This window comes from Schistocerca cancellata, chromosome 4 (genome assembly GCF_023864275.1).
Source record: "Schistocerca cancellata isolate TAMUIC-IGC-003103 chromosome 4, iqSchCanc2.1, whole genome shotgun sequence".
NCBI classification, from domain to species: Eukaryota; Metazoa; Arthropoda; class Insecta; order Orthoptera; family Acrididae; genus Schistocerca; species Schistocerca cancellata.
Genome location: NC_064629.1, coordinates 824,423,175 through 824,443,445, shown reverse-complemented (window position 1 = coordinate 824,443,445; position 20,271 = coordinate 824,423,175). Strand labels below are relative to the sequence as shown.

General features: G+C 45.4%; 1 protein-coding gene across 2 annotated transcripts in view; it reads right to left on the bottom strand.

The window, feature by feature from the left end:
* The window catches only part of LOC126184859 (MAM and LDL-receptor class A domain-containing protein 1-like), a 1,134,981-nt gene that overhangs the window by 376,420 nt on the left and 738,290 nt on the right, over positions 1-20,271 (bottom strand). For both annotated transcript variants that reach the window (XM_049927473.1, XM_049927474.1), the window contains exons 5-6: positions 19,324-19,461; positions 10,254-10,390 (exon numbers count right to left, since the gene is read on the bottom strand). In XM_049927473.1, coding sequence (XP_049783430.1) covers positions 10,254-10,390; positions 19,324-19,461 — 275 coding nt within the window. The remainder of the gene's footprint in view (positions 1-10,253; positions 10,391-19,323; positions 19,462-20,271) is intronic.

The following is a 20,271-nucleotide window of genomic DNA, read 5'->3' as shown; positions in this document are numbered from 1 at the left end:
TTGTGGAGGCCTTATGTGGTCATAAATTATACTAAGATAAGGTTGTCTTGGAAAAACATCCAGCAGCCATATTGTATCATGGTTTACAGCGACAAAGATAAGGGTGACATATAGTGGTAGCCATATCCGATCATAATGGTCCTAAATATACATGGGAAGTCCGGAAACCGTACAGGCTGTGCTCTTATGCCTCAGACATAGGATAAAAGCCTGCCATTTATATGTAAGGCAACTGGCGTAGAAAGGAGAAGGATGGGAGAAGAGCTGCGGATGGGGAAGCTGGAGTTGGGGAGGGGGGGAGATCTGGCTATTATGCAGGCTGCACCCATACAGACATAGCTCCCCTACTATTTGTCATCCTAGACTTTGTGATCTGCGCAGGGGTAAAATAGTGTTTTCAGCAGGATGGGATTTAAACTTGAGTAGATACTCTACTAAGATAATAACCGTTACATTCCTCCACCTGTTAATATCTTAATGTTGATGAGCACATACACACATAAAAAAGCAATCAGCTTTAATTATCTGATGCACGAAAAATCGCAACTTAACAAATTGTAATTACTTTCATTAATCTGGGCCTTGTCTAACATTACACAACATTATTTCCCCCCCCCCCCCCCCCCCCCCAGAAAATCGAAAAAAACACGACACCTACAAATTAAACGAGTCAAGCAGACCTAAATAACAAAAGGTATCATTTGAACTATATGAAAACTCATGTTTTGTGAATCATCAATAATAAATACAGTTATTCTTGTCATTCTAACTGGCTTAAAATACGCATGACGCTAAGTATACACTGGCTACCTTAAGGTTAACGAACTTGATGGTTACATTAAGTACAAGGCGCCGTTATTTTTATGTAGAAATAATCAAAGAATTTGTTAGGTACATTGCCTCAGCATATAACAGCCAGCAAATACAGTAGAAGTCCGCCAATTGCAATTACAAATCAGTTTCTTTCCGATGATAAAAGAAACAAAATTCTCGTCACAGAGATTTCGAGGTTCACTGAAAAATATACCAGCCTCAGGGTGCCCTGAACAAGCAATGAGACTGGTGAGAGATATTGTTTCATCATTTTTGTCTGGCAGCGCGTCAGCACGTGAGGTATCTCTTATATACCAGTTATATCCCGCCTGGAAACTGACGACGTCAAGGGGGAGCTAGTTCTGGAGTCAGACTGTAAGCGCAGTGTGGATACTGCCGAAGCATAAACATGGAGCTGGTTTTAAAATTATCCTACCACATCAAGAAAGAGTTCGAACTTAACGCCAGTATTTGCATCAGGTGAATACAGTGAAGCGAACGCGACGGTTTCACGTGGTCTCCAAACCGTAACCGTGTTAGCGCCGCCAAAAGCAATTGCGAGCTCTATAACAGTGTTGAAAACAACCGAAGTATCCCGCAAAACCCCGACGGCATGCTCCTCATCATATACAGTTAAAACTACTAACTGGCTAATATGGGAACTGAATACCTCTACTATATTTAACACCTACGAAACCTAGATCGCAACTATTCTCTCACACGTCAATTCTCCTTAGATATTCGCTCCACCACAGTTGTATCACTCCCTTGTCATAATTCAACGTCATGCACTCAACCCTTCCTTCTGCATACGGTTATTCCTCCCGTATGGATCGTTTCCATCTCGCCGAATTTCCCACCCCCACTATTAAACTGTCCACCTCATCAGTTGAGTGGTCAGCACGGCTGACTGTCATGCAAAGGACCAGAGTTCGATTCTCGGTACTACCAGGGATTTTTCCTTTGTGGGAGGACTGGTGCAGGGCGCACTCAGCCTCGTGAGGCCGAGTGAAGAGCTACTCAACCGATCAGTAGCGGTTTAGCCGGCCGCGGTGGCCGAGCGGTTCTAGGCGCTTCAGTCCGCAACCACGCGACTGCTACGGTCGCAGGTTCGAATCCTGCCTCGCGCATGGATATGTGTGATGTCCTTAGGTTGGTTAGGTTTAAGTAGTTCTAAGTTCTAGGGGACTGATGACCTCACATGTAAAGTCCCATAGTGCTCAGAGCCATTTGAACCATTTTGAAGTAGCGGTTCCAATGTCAAAAAACCCGACAGCGACCTGGAAGCCACTGACAGAGGATTACACGGCGGCCGGTCGGGAGCGATTGGCCCGTCCGAGGCCAGAATACGGAACTTTACCCACCTACCTTTCCTTTATTAAATTTAACACCTTCGTATATCCTACACTATCTGCAAACTCGGCACCAACAACCCCAGTGTTTCCCTTCTTATTCCTGGTATGCAGTCGTGCCTTAATCGACACGTCCAACCTATTCTACAACTACACACACTTAATACCCTCGTCCAAAGACAGTTCAACTGTTCGGGGCGAGAGCCGGCCTGTGTGGCCAAGCGGTTCTAGGGGCTACAGTCTGGAACCGCGCGACCGCTACGGTCGCAGGTTCAAATCCTGCCTCGGGCATGGATGTGTGTGATGTCCTTAGGTTAGTTAGGTTTAAGTAGTTCTGAGTTCTAGGGGATTGATGACCTCAGATGTTCCCATAGTGCTCAGAGCCATTTTGTCCGGGGCGCCTCCAGACACGTCTGTGGCCTGAAATCTTATTGACAGGAGTAGAATTGTCTTCAGTGATGAGTCTAACTTCGACCTGAGCCCCGATGACCAGGGAAGACGTGTCTTCAGACGCCCTGGACAACGATGGGACACCAGCCTAAGTGGCGGCCGCGACATGGCGCGACAATCACGAGTGACTGTTTGAGGTACCATTTCCTTTCATGTCAACATCCCTTTGGGTTTCATCCGCGACGTCCTTATAGCACTGTGGTACGTCGACGATATCCTACGCCCCGTTTTATTCTCCTTTATGGCAAGCAATCCTGGGCTTACATTACAGCAAGATAATTCCCGCCCGGACACGGCGAGAGTTACTACTGCTTGTCTTCTTGCTTGCCAAACCTTACCTTGGCCAGCGAGGTCACCGTATCTCTCCCCAACTCAGAACGTTTGGAGCACTATGAGGAGAGTTCTCTAACTATCTCGGGATTTCGACAATCTAACACGCCAATTGGACAGAATTTGGCATGGTATCCCAATAACTCAGTCAATGTCAAGCCGAACAATTCTTTGCATAAGGACAAGAAGTGGACTTACGCCTTTTTGATTTGCTCAATTGGTGATGCTCTTTATCTTGAATAAATTATTGAACTTTTCTAAAATTGTAATCATTTGTCTCTCTGTGCGTATACATCACATCCACCCATCTCCGTGCTATTCGGATAATTCAATCATGGTGCGTCTTTTTTTTTTAATTTTCTTGAGATTGAATGTTATTTGAATTTGTTGTATTTTAACCAATTTGACTGAAGAATGGGTTGCATATACCGCTGTAACCCCGAACTTCCATATGGGATGGGGGTATGAAGCAACAGTATAGGAGAAATAATTCACTTCGCCGCATTCTACCTTGATGATCCCTTGTCTCAAGCCATATTCACCTTCACAAGCACAATTTATCCCCTACAGACCACTGTCACTCGACATGCGCTCCTCCTTCTAAGAGAATGGCGTCATTTTTACGGACCCTTCCTTAACATCAGGGATTGGAATACTCTTACACGTCACCGTTAACTAAAGCGGCACATCCTTCTACACGCCATAAACTCTGTGGCTGGTGGTAGATACGTTTAAAAGTTCCCATAAACTCGACAATTCGCATAAACTCAACAAAATAATGGAAAGCAGTCCACCACCTCACCACTTCGAATACCCCATCACAATATCCTCTCCTTCATAACAACACGATCCGGTTCCTAGCTGAGTGGTCAGCGCAAATGACTGTCATGCGGAGGACCCGGGTTCGATTACTAGTACTGCTAAGAATCTCTCCCTGATGAAACTAGTGGCACAGGCCCATCCGTATCACATCCGCATGGCATGGCGAAGCAGAGAATGACACGGTGGTCTGGCGACATATTACCGCTACCAGAAAACGCCCTAAATCCAGTCTTATTACCTCATATCCAGATTATATCATCATTGATCCCATTGATCCATACTTCGATCAGTCTGCAGACCACGAACATACCAATAAAGGTATCCCAGTACTGACTTCCATCCCATCTCTAATACAACAACACAAAACAGACTGAACACACCCATTACAACATAACAAACTAAAACAACACATGTCAGAAACACAGTACAGCACCTCGTCACCATTCAGTTACATATTGCCACTTTAAAGGGAGGCCATTTTCGTTTTTACCAGCTCTAGCATAACCGTAAAATCTCTTCCTGAACTGCGGATAGCCTTCAAACCACTCTTATTTCATGAAGCGAGCAAACCATGGAGTGAATCATCATCGTACCGACCCGTTGCACTTACTTCAATCTTCAGAAAGGCTTTTGAATTTGTTCTAACACAACACATCTACAAACATCTAGAACAGTACCTTTCTATTCCTGACACCCAGTGTGGCTTCTTTCCGAAATGCCGAATTTCTGCCCTCTGGCGATTTCAGTGCTCACAACTGAACAAAGGGCGTCCCTCTGTCAAGTGGGGCGCATCAGAAACTGCGCCTACTGCATTACAACTGACAGACGGTCCCCTGTTGTCCAGTTGTGACCAACTGCAAATGGCCTAAGTGCCGAAACCGACCTTCGAGAAATTTTGGTACAACTGGCGCCATGCTTCAAGGAGAGTATAACTGTCAGTTGCAGATACCCTGTGTCCAAATAAAAATAATGGACTAATTAAATAATCGAAAATTTTTAACTATAACACGATAGAATCTCCGCACAGATAACTGCATCATGTGTGAAATCCATTACGTTGCCGTCAATACTATCCGCAAAGCCATTAGTGTATACCATTATCATAAATGGTCCTATGAAACTGCCTTGAGGCACGCCAGGTAATTCTTGAGGGTCTGTAGATGACCCTACACCAACGATAACGTGCTCCGCACTGCCCGTTACAATATTTTCAATCCAGTCGTAAAGTTTCGAGAACCTACTTTAAATGATGACCCTGGGAATATACTACAATCCCCTCCACATCGCTCTCGTAAGGATCGTAATGACAAGATTAGATTAATTATAGCACGCCCGGTGACACGGAAAGAATAATTACTTCCGTGCTCCATACGTGAATGGACCCGTAAAAAACTCCCTGTAACTGGTACAGTGGGCCGTACCTTCAGTCATGCACATCGTAGTGATGTGCAGAGTATAGATGTAGCTGTCGATGTACATACCAAATACACTCCTGGAAATTGAAATAAGAACACCGTGAATTCATTGTCCCAGGAAGGGGAAACTTTATTGACACATTCCTGGGGTCAGATACATCACATGATCACACTGACAGAACCACAGGCACATAGACACAGGCAACAGAGCATGCACAATGTCGGCACTAGTACAGTGTATATCCACCTTTCGCAGCAATGCAGGCTGCTATTCTCCCATGGAGACGATCGTAGAGATGCTGGATGTAGTCCTGTGGAACGGCTTGCCATGCCATTTCCACCTAGCGCCTCAGTTGGACCAGCGTTCGTGCTGGACGTGCAGACCGCGTGAGACGACGCTTCATCCAGTCCCAAACATGCTCAATGGGGGACAGATCCGGAGATCTTGCTGGCCAGGGTAGTTGACTTACACCTTCTAGAGCACGTTGGGTGGCACGGGATACATGCGGACGTGCATTGTCCTGTTGGAACAGCAAGTTCCCTTGCCGGTCTAGGAATGGTAGAACGATGGGTTCGATGACGGTTTGAATGTACCGTGCACTATTCAGTGTCCCCTCGACGATCACCAGTGGTGTACGGCCAGTGTAGGAGATCGCTCCCCACACCATGAAGCCGGGTGTTGGCCCTGTGTGCCTCGGTCGTATGCAGTCCTGATTGTGGCGCTCACCTGCACGGCGCCAAACACGCATACGACCATCATTGGCACCAAGGCAGAAGCGACTCTCATCGCTGAAGACGACACGTCTCCATTCGTCCCTCCATTCACGCCTGTCGCGACACCACTGGAGGCGGGCTGCACGATGTTGGGGCGTGAGCGGAAGACGGCCTAACGGTGTGCGGGACCGTAGCCCAGCTTCATGGAGACGGTTGCGAATGGTCCTCGCCGATACCCCAGGAGCAACAGTGTCCCTAATTTGCTGGGGAGTGGCGGTGCGGTCCCCTACGGCACTGCGTAGGATCCTACGGTCTTGGCGTGCATCCGTGGGTCGCTGCGGTCCGGTCCCAGGTCGACGGGCACGTGCATCTTCCGCCGACCACTGGCGACAACATCGATGTACTGTGGAGACCTCACGCCCCACGTGTTGAGCAATTCGGCGGTACGTCCACCCGGCCTCCCACATGCCCACTATACGCCCTCGCTCAAAGTCCGTCAACTGCACATACGGGTCACGTCCACGCTGTCGCGGCATGCTACCAGTGTTAAAGACTGCGGTGGAGCTCCGTATGCCACGGCAAACTGGCTGACACTGACGGCGGCGGTGCACAAATGCTGCGCAGCTAGCGCCATTCGACGGCCAACACCGCGGTTCCTGGTGTGTCCGCTGTGCCGTGCGTGTGATCATTGCTTGTAAAGCCCTCTCGCAGTGTCCGGAGCAAGTATGGTGGGTCTGACACACCGTTGTCAATGTGTTCTCTTTTCCATTTCCAGGAGTGTATAAATGTGTGTTTTTAGAAGATGTCAATGTAAGCCTCACTCAAAAGCTTTTCGGAACTCAAAAAGGGATTCTGGAGCGTGTGTTGACAGCTAGATGTTGAAAGAAACCTTCGTGTAGGAGAACAGTGTAGCCGAACATTATGGGACCCGCAGACAAGATACTTTTATATCTATCTAAAAAGCAAAACCAAATTTTCAGCGTTGACTGCAAGACATAAGAAAGGTTACGATGCGGCAACCTTCCTGACTAATGTGCAGTATGCATAGCATGCTTTTAAAGTTTAATACTTTAAAAAGCGTTATGGGAGTGATGCTAATACTGTTAAATACAAATAGCATAACTATGATTGATCTTATATTTTTGTTCCATGGCAGCTCTGGTGCCTTGCTACCTGTAGCATCAGTGAGGACAGTGTGGTATCAACGTTCGATACCACACTTGATAGGGGTTGCAGTTATCGACCGCGGTCCGCATTAGTATCGTTGGACCCGCGAGTCGCGACCAGCGCCGCTTCCCGAGCTCTCGTCCAATCTTGCTCGGGACGACAAGTAGTAAAGCAGCATAGCCTTCAGCTGATAGGAGGCAACCTCTAAGAAGGCGCTTAGTAACCTATGGCCTAAGTGAGGCCTCAATAGCTATCCGTTTACAATTATATGTATGCAGCCAAGAAGAATCCTGTACAACTACTTAAGTACGAGGGTCACTCCAAAAGAAAAGGCACACTATTTTTGTAAAAATACAGTTTTCATCCTGCATGTGTGAAAGTTTTACAGTGTGTAGATACATCCTTCCCGCTTGTTTTCAAACTTAGTTCAACCTGTTCCCGTGAGTGGTGCTGTCACAGCATGTCTTCAAGATGGCTGCTACACTTCACGTTCGTCAGAAGTAACGTGCTGTCATAGAATTCCTGTGCTGTGTAAACGAAACAGTGGGAAACATCCACAATAGGTTGAAAAAGGTGTATGGAGATGTTGCTGTCGATAGCAGTACAGTTTGTCGGTGGGCAAGCAGGTTGTGTGATGAAAGCGGGCACGGCAATATTGAGGATTGTCCTCGCAGCGGCAGGTCTCATACTGCACACACTCCAGGTAATGTGCAGAGAGTTAACGAATTGGTGACTTCTGACAGACGCATCACAGCGAACGAATTGTCACGTTACTTTGGGATAGGGGAAGGAAGTGTTTGCAGAATACTGAAAGTGTTGGCGTTAAAAAAGGTTTGTGCCAGGTGGGTTCCCACGATGTTGACAGTGGCTCAGAAAGAAACACAAGAACATTGAAACACCTGCCTTACTGTCCTGACCTGGCTCCATGTGACTATCATTTCTTTGGGAAGCTGAAAGACTCTCTTCGTGGAACAAGGTTTGAAGGTGATGACTCCCTTGTGCACGCTGCCAAACAGTGGCTCCAACAGGTTGATCCAGGGTTTTACCGTGCGGGTATACAGGCGCTGGTTACAATATGGCGTAAGGCTGTTGAGAGCGATGGAAATTATGTGGAGAAATGAAAATATTGTTCCTAAAGGATGTATCTACACACTGTAAAACGTTCAAACATGTAGAATAAAAGATGGATTTAAAAAAAAATAGTGTGCATATCTTTTGAAGTAACCCTCGTACAATATATATTATTTTTTAACGACGACTTCAAATTATTTTAGTCGTTGCAGATCCAGACCATTCAGCCAGCACCTTATCGACGTTAATGACAAACCTGCTGTGATTTATATGTTTCTATTTAGCATTGGTCATCAGTCAACATTGGGGACGACTCGTTCGTCATCATAACGGACAGCATACCAATAGACCCTGCATTGTGGTCAACATTCTGCGTGTCCCCTAACGCCAACAGAGTAGCACTTACCATTAATACGGTAACCAAGGGCAGCCTAGCAACTCCATTCTCACTTATACATACTATAATTACCACTAAACAAGTACTTTAAAACTCTAAGCTAGGCATGAGATGGTCATCCGCTGAATGATATAGCCTAAATCAGCAAATAAGATAGTTTTTCACTGGTGAGAAGCGTAGTACTTTCAAAATGGATAATGCATTGGTAATTACAGGCATGTTTGACGGCTTAGTTGTGAGAGCGCACGGATGATGTTGACATCTGGAACCCACCTTACCAGTGCACCTTAACGTGATAGCCTCCAAACATCGAGCGGAAGGCTCAGCACCATAAACCTCACCTCTCTAATTCAGAGATACACCTAAGAAGTTTTGGGATGAAAGCAGAAGACTTGGACAAAGTAAGTTACTCAGTAGCTATTAGGTTCCACCTGTGATGGTTGTGATTCGTTTATGATACGAGCGAGGTGGTGCGGTGGTTAAGACATTGTACCCGCATTTGGATGCGGTTCAGATTCCTTTCCCAGATTGAGACTTCGCGTAGTTTCCCAAAATTACTTAAGAATATCGTGATTATTCCTCTGAGGAATGGAGAGAAAGGAAAGGAAGAGGGAAGGGGCTATTAATATCAACTGAAGCAGGACTTTGTGCGGCATAACAGCGACGAGTGAAAATGGGGATTCGAACGCAGAGTCTTCTGCTTAACAGGCAGCTGGATTCACCATTGCGAAACCCGGACACAGTGCTCCTCGCAATCGTGCGGACTATCTCGGCGTCCTCTCGTCGGACCATCGCTCGTGCGCCGACCGTAACACAACGTTCAAACTCACTTTTATTTCGGTAACCTGCCATTGTAGCAGCAGTAACCGTTCTGACAACTGCGCCAGACACTTGTTGTCTTATATAGGCGTTGCCGTCCGCAGCGTCATATTCTGCCTATTTACATATCTCTGCTTTGATACGCGTGCGTATACCAGTTTCTTTGGCGCTTCAATGTATATGATAATGACTATTACGGATCATGGCACATGAGAGCAATGGAAATTCATTATACAACCATACAACAACAAACACTTGTCTGATCCATATATTTCTGATGGAAAGTGAGGTCACAGACGGAGAAAATACTTGGACTAGATTATTCAAGAAGCTCGGAATTCGAAGATGTCCGACCATCCTTGTTTTCTTGCTATTTGTTGAAATCATCACAGACGAAATACAGGATACTTTCTTATGGCGGCCCCTGTTGTTTCATCTCTAATCATACTCCCATCTTGACTATAATTAATGAGTTCCATATCGACTAAATTAAATGCAGGTCTTCTCCTTACTAATTGATTGGTAGGATACTATAGCTATTACGGACTTCGCACAGTTGAACACGATAAGCACTATTTACAGAATTTACGTATCCTCGGTTTATATGAATTTTGAACATTGACAGAAACATATGTTCTCAATAAATAAGAAAACTAGTAAAATATATAGGTAATCACTCCATCTACACACATTTCAATTGTGCATCTTGAATAGTTGTAACAACTTGGATTTGTGTCGGATTCTGTGATGGTATGACACCTATAGCACTAATTACAGTTAAAAAAGAGAGAGAGAGGCGATAAATAGTGTTTCAGTAGCACGACGTATGTCATTTAAGTTGGAGATGGTAGAATATGAAAGCAGATAATGAAGCAGCATGAAGTTATGAATGTAATATTTTACCTGGAATGTATCATTGATTGAGGTGAGTGATATTATCCCTTGAATCCACCGCGCGCCCTGGTTCCCATATTTCAGGAACGATGGCGTCAAGTCCTTAAACGGTCGACTCTGGGGCTTCACGTAGATTTTAAGAGATCCTGCAAAAGACAGAAGTAATATCTCATTAATCTGTACTTGTAGAAATCATTCTCAAAAGCCTTAGGATACTGCTAACGAAGCTACTAAAGACAGGATCACAGAGGCGACAAAGTTGTTAGTAACGAAGCTAGAGCGAGACAAAGCAGACTCTATTTTTGGCATAATGAAAACACCCTATGCTTAGAAACTAATGACTGTGGAGATCTGGGTAAAAAGTAAGACATTCCGCATTCTTACCCGTTGTTATTGTCTTCATAGTACGAACTGGTTGTCCATATCACGAATTAATCTCTTTGGAAATTAAAGAAAAACCAATAAGAGAGGTGAAAGCTTCTGTCAAGACAAAACTATTTCGCTTGCAGCAGTAGAGTATAAAGTTTCCCGAAGACCAAGTGGCAATTTACTGTCCGGCTGTGCTGGCGATCGATCACCTGCCATACATATTTATATCTAGGTCTGATCTCCAGGAACAGTTAACTTCCATTCAGTGATGTGAATTGTGTGCTTCAATGATACAGACGGCTGTACAGTAGGAGTAACATCATCGGAGGGATATTTGTGGAGAAGCCCGACTGACATAATGTTCCTGCAGAGGAACTCCATCCTTTTCAGTAGTTGCAGAGGCAATGCTCTGGATGAAGGGGCTTCCTGGACGACGGCGTGTGCTGGTACATTATCATTCTGAATGACCAGCACATTGCCGAAATGTTGACATTAGGGTTGGACAATAAGTCTGGCGATCCTATCTTGATACTGCACACGCCTGAAATTACCCTCAGTAGCGCTGAGAGACAGCTGACATTTGTACCTGACGCTAGTCCACAACATTACTAAACTCCCTACTTAACCTGTGGATGTGCATATCTGAGGCCTGGATTGGTACATGCCCGCCAGTGTTCTACGACAATTATCACGTGTTTGACAAATCCTGCACTCCTCGGTACAGAGTACTCCTTGTCATTGATCCAGGTTCGATTTAAGATGTCCCCCGCCATTTTCTTCGCGTATCACGGTACTACGACGGGAGGTGGGGTGGGGGAGGGGCAGCTTTGCTGTTAAAAAGACGAATTCCTACATGGTTCCTTTGAAAGGGACTAGCCGATTTTTTGTCAAACTCCAATTTCAAAATTGTGTTCCGCCTCTAATGACCTCACTGTCGACCGGGCTTTAAACTATCCTTCCTTACTGCCTACTATTCCATTCATCCTACACGAAATACACTCCTGGAAATTGAAATAAGAACACCGTGAATTCATTGTCCCAGGAAGGGGAAACTTTATTGACACATTCCTGAGGTCAGATACATCACATGATCACACTGACAGAACCACAGGCACATAGACACAGACAACAGAGCATGCACAATGTCGGCACTAGTACAGTGTATATCCACCTTTCGCAGCAATGCAGGCTGCTATTCTCCCATGGAGACGATCGTAGAGATGCTGGATGTAGTCCTGTGGAACGGCTTGCCATGCCATTTCCACCTGGCGCCTCAGTTGGACCAGCGTTCGTGCTGGACGTGCAGACCGCGTGAGACGACGCTTCATCCAGTCCCAAACATGCTCAATGGGGGACAGATCCGGAGATCTTGTGGCCAGGGTAGTTGACTTACACCTTCTAGAGCACGTTGGGTGGCACGGGATACATGCGGACGTGCATTGTCCTGTTGGAACAGCAAGTTCCCTTGCTGGTCTAGGAATGGTAGAACGATGGGTTCGATGACGGTTTGGATGTACCGTGCACTATTCAGTGTCCCCTCGACGATCACCAGTGGTGTACGGCCAGTGTAGGAGATCGCTCCCCACACCATGAAGCCGGGTGTTGGCCCTGTGTGCCTCGGTCGTATGCAGTCCTGATTGTGGCGCTCACCTGCACGGCGCCAAACACGCATACGACCATCATTGGCACCAAGGCAGAAGCGACTCTCATCGCTGAAGACGACACGTCTCCATTCGTCCCTCCATTCACGCCTGTCGCGACACCACTGGAGGCGGGCTGCACGATGTTGGGGCTTGGGTGGAAGACGGCCTAACGGTGTGCGGGACCGTAGCCCAGCTTCATGGAGACGGTTGCGAATGGTCCTCGCCGATACCCCAGGAGCAACAGTGTCCCTAATTTGCTGGGAAGTGGCGGTGCGGTCCCCTACGGCACTGCGTAGGATCCTACGGTCTTGGCGTGCATCCGTGCGTCGCTGCGGTCCGGTCCCAGGTCGACGGGCACGTGCACCTTCCGCCGACCACTGGCGACAACATCGATGTACTGTGGAGACCTCACGCCCCACGTGTTGAGCAATTCGGCGGTACGTCCACCCGGCCTCCCGCATGCCCACTATACGCCCTCGCTCAAAGTCCGTCAACTGCACATACGGTTCACGTCCACGCTGTCGCGGCATGCTACCAGTGTTAAAGACTGCGATGGAGCTCCGTATGCCACGGCAAACTGGCCGACACTGACGGCGGCGGTGCACAAATGATGCGCAGCTAGCGCCATTCGACGGCCAACACCGCGGTTCCTGGTGTGTCCGCTGTGCCGTGCGTGTGATCATTGCTTGTACAGCCCTCTCGCAGTGTCCGGAGCAAGTATGGTGGGTCTGACACACCGGTGTCAATGTGTTCTTTTTTCCATTTCCAGGAGTGTAGTTAATTATACAGCAGATCTTAGGTGGTCGTCTCACGGAGTGTATAATTCTCGAGTAACGCTCTGTAGTGTAACTGTTGTATGAGAATGGCACGGGATCAAAGCATACTTACAAGAAAGTGCTTGCTGTGTACGTATTTTGTTTTATTTAGCTGCAGGGAAGAGTCATATCCTAGATCAGTGGTAGCCAACCTGATCCCGACCGCCCACTAGTGGGCGCTCCAACTTTTGTGATGGACGGCAGACGGTAGGGGCTTCAAAAATATTCTCGTTAAATTTTCATAAAATATTGACATAAAGTATTTGGTAAGGAGTTTATTCCTTAACTTGCCGTAACTTTGCTTTATAAATTTTATAAAGTGCGCAGTTACTTCCCTACTTTAAAAAATCACCACTATTGTGGAACCAGCAGGCGATTAGAAAATTTTACTACTAACAATGACACTCTACAGCGCTGTCGTGAGTCGTGATTGGGTAGCTCAGTCTGTAGAGCACTTGCCCGCGAAAGGCAAAGGTCCCGAGTTCGAGTCTCGGTCTGGCACACAGTTTTTAATCTGTCTGGAAGTTTCATATCAGCGCACACTCCGCTGCAGAGCGAAAACTTCAGCCACGCGGTGTAAGGCGCCTTGTCACAGTCCGTGCGGTTCCCCCCGTCGGAGGTTTTCCAATTTTCCGAAAACTTCATCTTGTATAATGTTTGCTGTGTATGAATGAGGGACCCTAAGCCATTTGGAGACACATGTGAAGAAAGCGGAGGGACCCATCAGACTATGATACTACAGGCGACTTCCAGAACGTTTTTGGAAGTGAGATTTCGAACTACCAATCCAATGCTTGTTGTTGGTCTGCTTGTCAACGGTAACGTACGATGGAGGATGGAGGTACTAAACTAATATCAGTCTTTTCCGGAATGCCTTTTCGAAAGGAAAATTCTTGACAACTTTTTAGGAAGGGAAATAAGGACGTTTGAGTGAGAAATAAAAGTTGCGAACAAATAAGATGAAGAATTTGAGTTGGTTGACATTGGAGCAAATTCTACAGAATGTCAGAGGAGTGAGGAAAAAGAGTGATACTATGGTGTACGATACTTTCCTGCTCAGCCTCATTTGTGATACCTCATCCACTGCTCAGGCATCGCACAAGACACCAGTCTCCGAGTACGGATGGCTGACAGTGGGGGTCATTGCTATTAGGCCCCGTGCCCAAATTGACCTAGCCGTTCTCATGCAGTTGGATGCCGTCCTACCGGGATGATCCCTTCTCCAGGGCGTACTATCTACAACATGTAAGAACCGATGTTGCCTACAGACCTTTCACGACTTAGTAATGCTACCCACTGAATGACTCCCATAAATGTTACACTGCCAATGTTTGTCTCAAAGTAATAACTAACAACATTCAGGAAAATGGCACTCAGGTAATTATAGACAGTGTGGGAATAATATCTAAGAAAGAAAAAAACTGACGCAACACAGAGGAATTATTCGAATGGGACGGAAGTCGCTACATGTAATGTACATGTACAGAGTAACAAACTATTACAATTTCAGAAAGATTGGGTGATTTATTCAAGAGAAAGTGATTCACAAACTGAGAAAGTCAATAACGCGTTGGTCCACCTCTGACCCTCATGCAAGCAGTTATTCGGCTTGGCATTGATTGACAGAGTTGTTGGATGTTTTCCTGAGGAATACCGTGCTAAATTCTGTCCAACTGGCGCGATTGATCGTCAAAATCCCGTGCTGACTGGAGGGCCCTACCCATGATGCTCCGAATGTTCTCGAATGGGGAGAGATCCAATGACCTTGGTGGCCAAGGCAGGGTTTCCCAAGCACGAAGACAAGCAGCAGTGGGAAGTCTGGCGGTGTTCGGGCGGGCATTACTCGATGAATGGTCAGCCCAGAATATTTTGCCATGAGGGGCAACATAAGTGGGTGTAGAACGTCGTCGACGTACAGCTGGCTGTGAGGGTGCCGTGGATCACAAGCAAAGGGGTCCTGATATGAAAAGAAATGGCACCACAGACCATCACTTCTGGTGGTCGGGACTAGAGTCCTGCATGACCGAGTAAGCGAGCACAAAATACGAGGTGGGGCGAGCACACCCAGCTGGATAGGCCACCCGTACTGGTTCTTGTGACCGAGCATAAAAGCCGTGACCGAATACGTAGCACATAACTTCAAACACATTACACGTGTTATTATCCGTGTGACACTGCAGCCAGTACGGGCTTCTCATTTGTGGTGTGTCTCTCTCTGTAATCATGCAGCGCGAGGAAGCCAGTGTAGTAAGACGTAAGATTGAAACCAATGTTTACACATTAAAGAAACGGGAAGGTCTAAAAAGCCAAGTATGGAGTACATTTCTGTTGGTTGTAGACGAAAACATTGCGTCTACTGGGTACGTATCGTGCATAAACTGCTGCACTTTATTGTTTTTCCAGTCGGGAACCACTCATTTAAAGAAACACAGTTGCAAGAAACCTCACAAAGATCGTTTCTTTGGACGTCCTTCCGTTATCTTAATATGCTTGAAATAAGTGAAAAGCAGGAAATTCTTAACAATGTGCGACAAATGTGTGCTACGTACGCAGGTACAACATTCAATCATTGACATAATCGTTTTTGTACAGTTAGTGGAAAGTGTATTATTTAGAAACGGGAATGTTGTGACTCGTATAATATTTCATTAACGTAATACATCTCGTTTTTATGGGAACGGGGGTCGAGTTGTTTGGGGGGAGAGACCAAACAGCGAGGTCATCGGTCTCTTACGGGAATGTTTCGATGATTTCCATATCAGTTCTGTATTACTTGTCTCTTTTGTTTATTATCATAGATCCTTCAAGTACTGTGTCATCACCACCCAGAAAAAGAGCTCGTTTCAAGGAATGGAGGAACAACAGATCATCCGCAGCAGATGAAGTAGATCTGTACCTTTTAATGCACCCCGGAGATGATGATGACATCTTAAAGTGGTGGAGCAGACATGAAACAGATCTGCCAGGTTTGGCTGCAGTTGCAAGACGTATTTTATGTATCCCAGCAACAAGCGCACCTAGTGAAAGGTGTTTTAGTAAAGCCGGCATGTTAGTAACAAATTGCCGCAGCCAATTGAATCCGGAACGCGTTAGTGATTTCCTGCTGATCAACAATAACTATAATTTTGTTTATGTTGCAAACAATTGAAATGTATGACAAGTTACGTCTGTAAATGTTTAACGTTCTTTGTATGCTTTCTTTATGAAGATGGTTGTCTTCTAGATTACAGGGAAAGCACTTATTTAATGTTTCCTATAAATGAAAGAAAAAATATCTCTTTTGTTTGGAAATGAGACTCGTCTTCTATCCGCGATTGTATTGAAATATCATTTTACTTTCCAAGTGCTTTATGAATTTAGCTGTGTCACGTACCCGTTCTTGGAAATGTTAATTTTGTATTAAAAGAGAGCGAGAGAGAGAGAGAGACAGAGAGAGAGAGAGAGAGAGAGAGAGAGAGAGAGAGAGAGGCGTTGGATTTGTACAGTAAATTACAGTGCAGCGAGCCGGGGCGGGGCGAGGTGAGACGTCAGCGGTGCCCGGTCATGCTCGGTTATCCGCGTGTCCGGAATCCGGACAACAGACATGGCGCGAGTACGTGACCGAGCCGAGTCGTATGGGGCCGGACATGAGCGGCTCGGTCGCCACGTCAACAGGCGAGCCGTGACCGGTCAAACACAGAGCGTTGCAGCACTCTAGTCGGGACATATGGCGGACATCATTCAGATTGATAACCCTCCACTGTCCGGAGCGTCTCCATACGTGTTTTCCCTGGTCATCGGAGTACAATTCGAAGCGGGACTTATCACTGAAGGCAATTCTACTCTATTCAATGAGATTCCAGGGGGAAGAAGTCCTCTGGTGATGCCCCGAACAGCAGTGGAATACCAACCTTAATATCGCCCGCTGTACGGCCCGACAACGAGGGGTGATGGTGCAGGGTGCCATTTCATTTTATAGCAGGACCACTTTGGTTGTTAGCCGCGGGACCCCTACAGCAGGCAGGTAGGTCTATGACATTCTACGCCCTATTTTTTTTGTCCTTCACGGTAAGCCAACCAGGGATTACATTTCAGCAAAATATTGCCCGTTCGCATTTGCTGATTGTCTTCGGGCTTGCCAAACCCTGCCTTGACCATCAAGATCGCCGGATTTCTCCACAGTTGATTACGTTTGAAGCATTACGGACAGGGTCCTGCAACCAGCTCGGGATTTTAACGATCTAGGGAGAGACAATTGGACAGAATTTGGCACGATATCCCTCAGAACGACATCCAACAACTCTGTCAATTGTGATGTCGTAAGTCATACGACCACACCGCCGCCTGAGAGATCGATCCGCCGGATGCGATTCTTCCGATAAACGGAACAGAAGAACGGCTGTGTTAGCCAAAGAGTACACAGACAGTCGCAGTACTTATGCTCGCCGCGAGGCCACTTCATGTGCAGCAGGAGAGTAGTGCAGTGGTCAGCCAGCGCCGATGTTAGTCATCGTCTGCAGCTCAGTCATTGCTGCCATCAAGTCTTTGTAGCTCCGTTACAAGTTAGTATTTAAATTCACTGGATTCGATATTCAAGATTACGAGAGATTAATTCGTCACTGCAAGATTTGTGACATTCTACAGACGCTTAGTCTAGTCGCGTCTTCTATAATTGTCAACCAACTGATCATGGACTACAGCAAAGTTAAGTAATAAATACTTTCTTATTTTGGACTCCTGCTAATTAATTGTGTTTTCCTGTTGCAGCTACCAAGCAGTCTTGGCACAGTAGAACCCACGTTTCCACATCCTTGTCTACCTCGTATTTGCCACCTGATGTTGATGGTGGAAGATTATGGTGGAAGATCGAGAGCCATCATCAATCAGTGCCAAGCCGTATAACTGCTTGCGTAAGGGTCAGAGGTGGAACAACAAGTTATTAACTTGCTCAGTTTGTGACCTCTTGCTCTTGAATAAATCATCCAGTTTTTGTGAAACTGTAATTATATGTTTTCCTGTACATGTGCATTACGTCTATGGATTTCCGTCTCACTCGGATAATTTCTTCGTGGAGCGCCGTTTTTTCTTCTTTTTTCTGTCATAGAGTATATATTTTTTCTTTTATATGGGATGGGAAGGCTGTTGATCAGAGTAAATTTTGGAAAAGATAATTGCAGTCAACTGAGGTGTCATGTAGAAAGAACGTTTTGCAGGAATTGAAGGAATTGTAATGTACTTTAATTATTTTCCTGCAGCCTGTGCACCTATACTTTTTCATTTATATTAATTATTTATGCCATACACAACTGAAGATTTTTGTAGTTAATAAGTGTAATTAACATAAATTACCATGTCTTCCTCAATAAATCTAACAAATCCATCACCACTTAACTAACCTCCAGAGTTTGCCTATCAAATGATAATTACGTAAAATAGCTTTATAACGTCCGAATAAAAACAACCCTGAAGTGGACTGCAGCAAGTGGATCGACACGTCGACAATTTAGTTGTTTTCGTACTTTACAATGACGCGGCCCAAAATTATCCAAAATTATTTTATCTAACCGACAAAAAATTAATCAGATGACATTTCAATCCAATTATTTTGTCCATAGCTACAATTCTGTGAAACCCACATCTAGTAATTGTTTTCAATTTATTTATTTGTTTCATTAGCTTCGAAATGACTGACAGGAGAAATGTAACTCAAAAGGAGAGGTGCACTGATATGCAGTGATGGCTGCAATACGATTGCATACTCGTATAAGGTATAGTTAGAGCTCTTGGCCTCTGTGCATCGAAACGAACATAAGCACAGGAAAGGCAGTGGGTCACTGAACTGATGCGATTTGGTACCAACGTGAGTTGAACCTATGTAGAACAAAACTTCAAATTGATCTACCTATGTCTAATCAATGTAGCCTTCTCAAATATCGTGTTACATTGAAAAGTATTTTAATTTGGACAATTCTGAAATTTAGACGCCTGATTAACCACTAGAGGTAAAGACGATTTCGTTCCCCAGCGTTGTCCAATCCGAGCTTAACCTCCGTCTCCGATGACTGTGGCGTTGGCTGCACGTTAAACTCTAACCTTTCTTCTTCATTCTTAAGATAAGTATAAATTTTGTTACTCTCGGTAATTCCTGAAATATTCGTATAAACCTAGGTATTTATAACAACAATATTACGTACAAATTTTGGGTGTCTTATTCAGTAAAGGTTAGTAGAACAGCAGAACGTTTTGTGCACTAGAGACCTCAAAAGTACATACCTATCGTTGTTCCATACATGTTGTACCAGAACATGAAGCATCCGTCATCTGCAAATTCCTTGCCATACACAGGCGAGTACAATCTGGCGAAATCATTTTCTTTTCGTGGGCTCGAGGACTCGATGTACATATAATGACCTGAAAGTTCAAATTAAAACAATGTAATTTTGCTACACTGACATCAGAAGTAGAAATATATCTCTATGGAAACGTAAAATGTGGTTAAATAAAGATAGATTGAAGGGAAAAATCTTTCAGATGATTCTGCGTGCTAGTTCCCAGTTCATACAAAATAAGCCTCTAGTAGCTGATACAGAGGAATTACATTGTGAAATGGCGCTTTCTTACTAAATCTATTAAGTCACGATAAATGAGCATTAACAGATTGCAAAGAAACATTGATCAGTCAAAAAAGCACTAATGAAATAATATTAATACAAAACTCTTACTTAATAAGTACTCGACTTTTCGAACTTGTGCGTTGTATGTAAGACAACTTTTCAAGACATTGTACGTAAGAATTACTTTTCCAGAAAAGTAAACCATGATAAGACAATATCAAAACGGCAAAGTATCGAAAGAAACGACTTAAATTTTATAAAATTATGGCAGTTTTACTGCTACTACGTGGTTGAGAGACTTGAACCGTCTCGTGAAGATGAGCTGGATAATGCACGGAGCCAGAGCCGTGCATCGCTCCCCATTCACCCGGCTGAGCCCGCCTGCGGCTGACCGCTCCGTTGTGTTGCGCGCACCCCATGTAGTCGAGTTCAGCTTTACCGGCAACTTAGAGCGCGAGAGGCGATGCGGCGTCGAGGTTCGCGACTCCTTCGGGTACCCGGCTGAGCCCGAGAGTCAACAGGGATCGATGCAAGAGGAAAATGGACCGCGCTGGTAAGGCAAGAAGGACTGGCCATATACGAGCGGATTTGATTTCCGAGTAGTTTG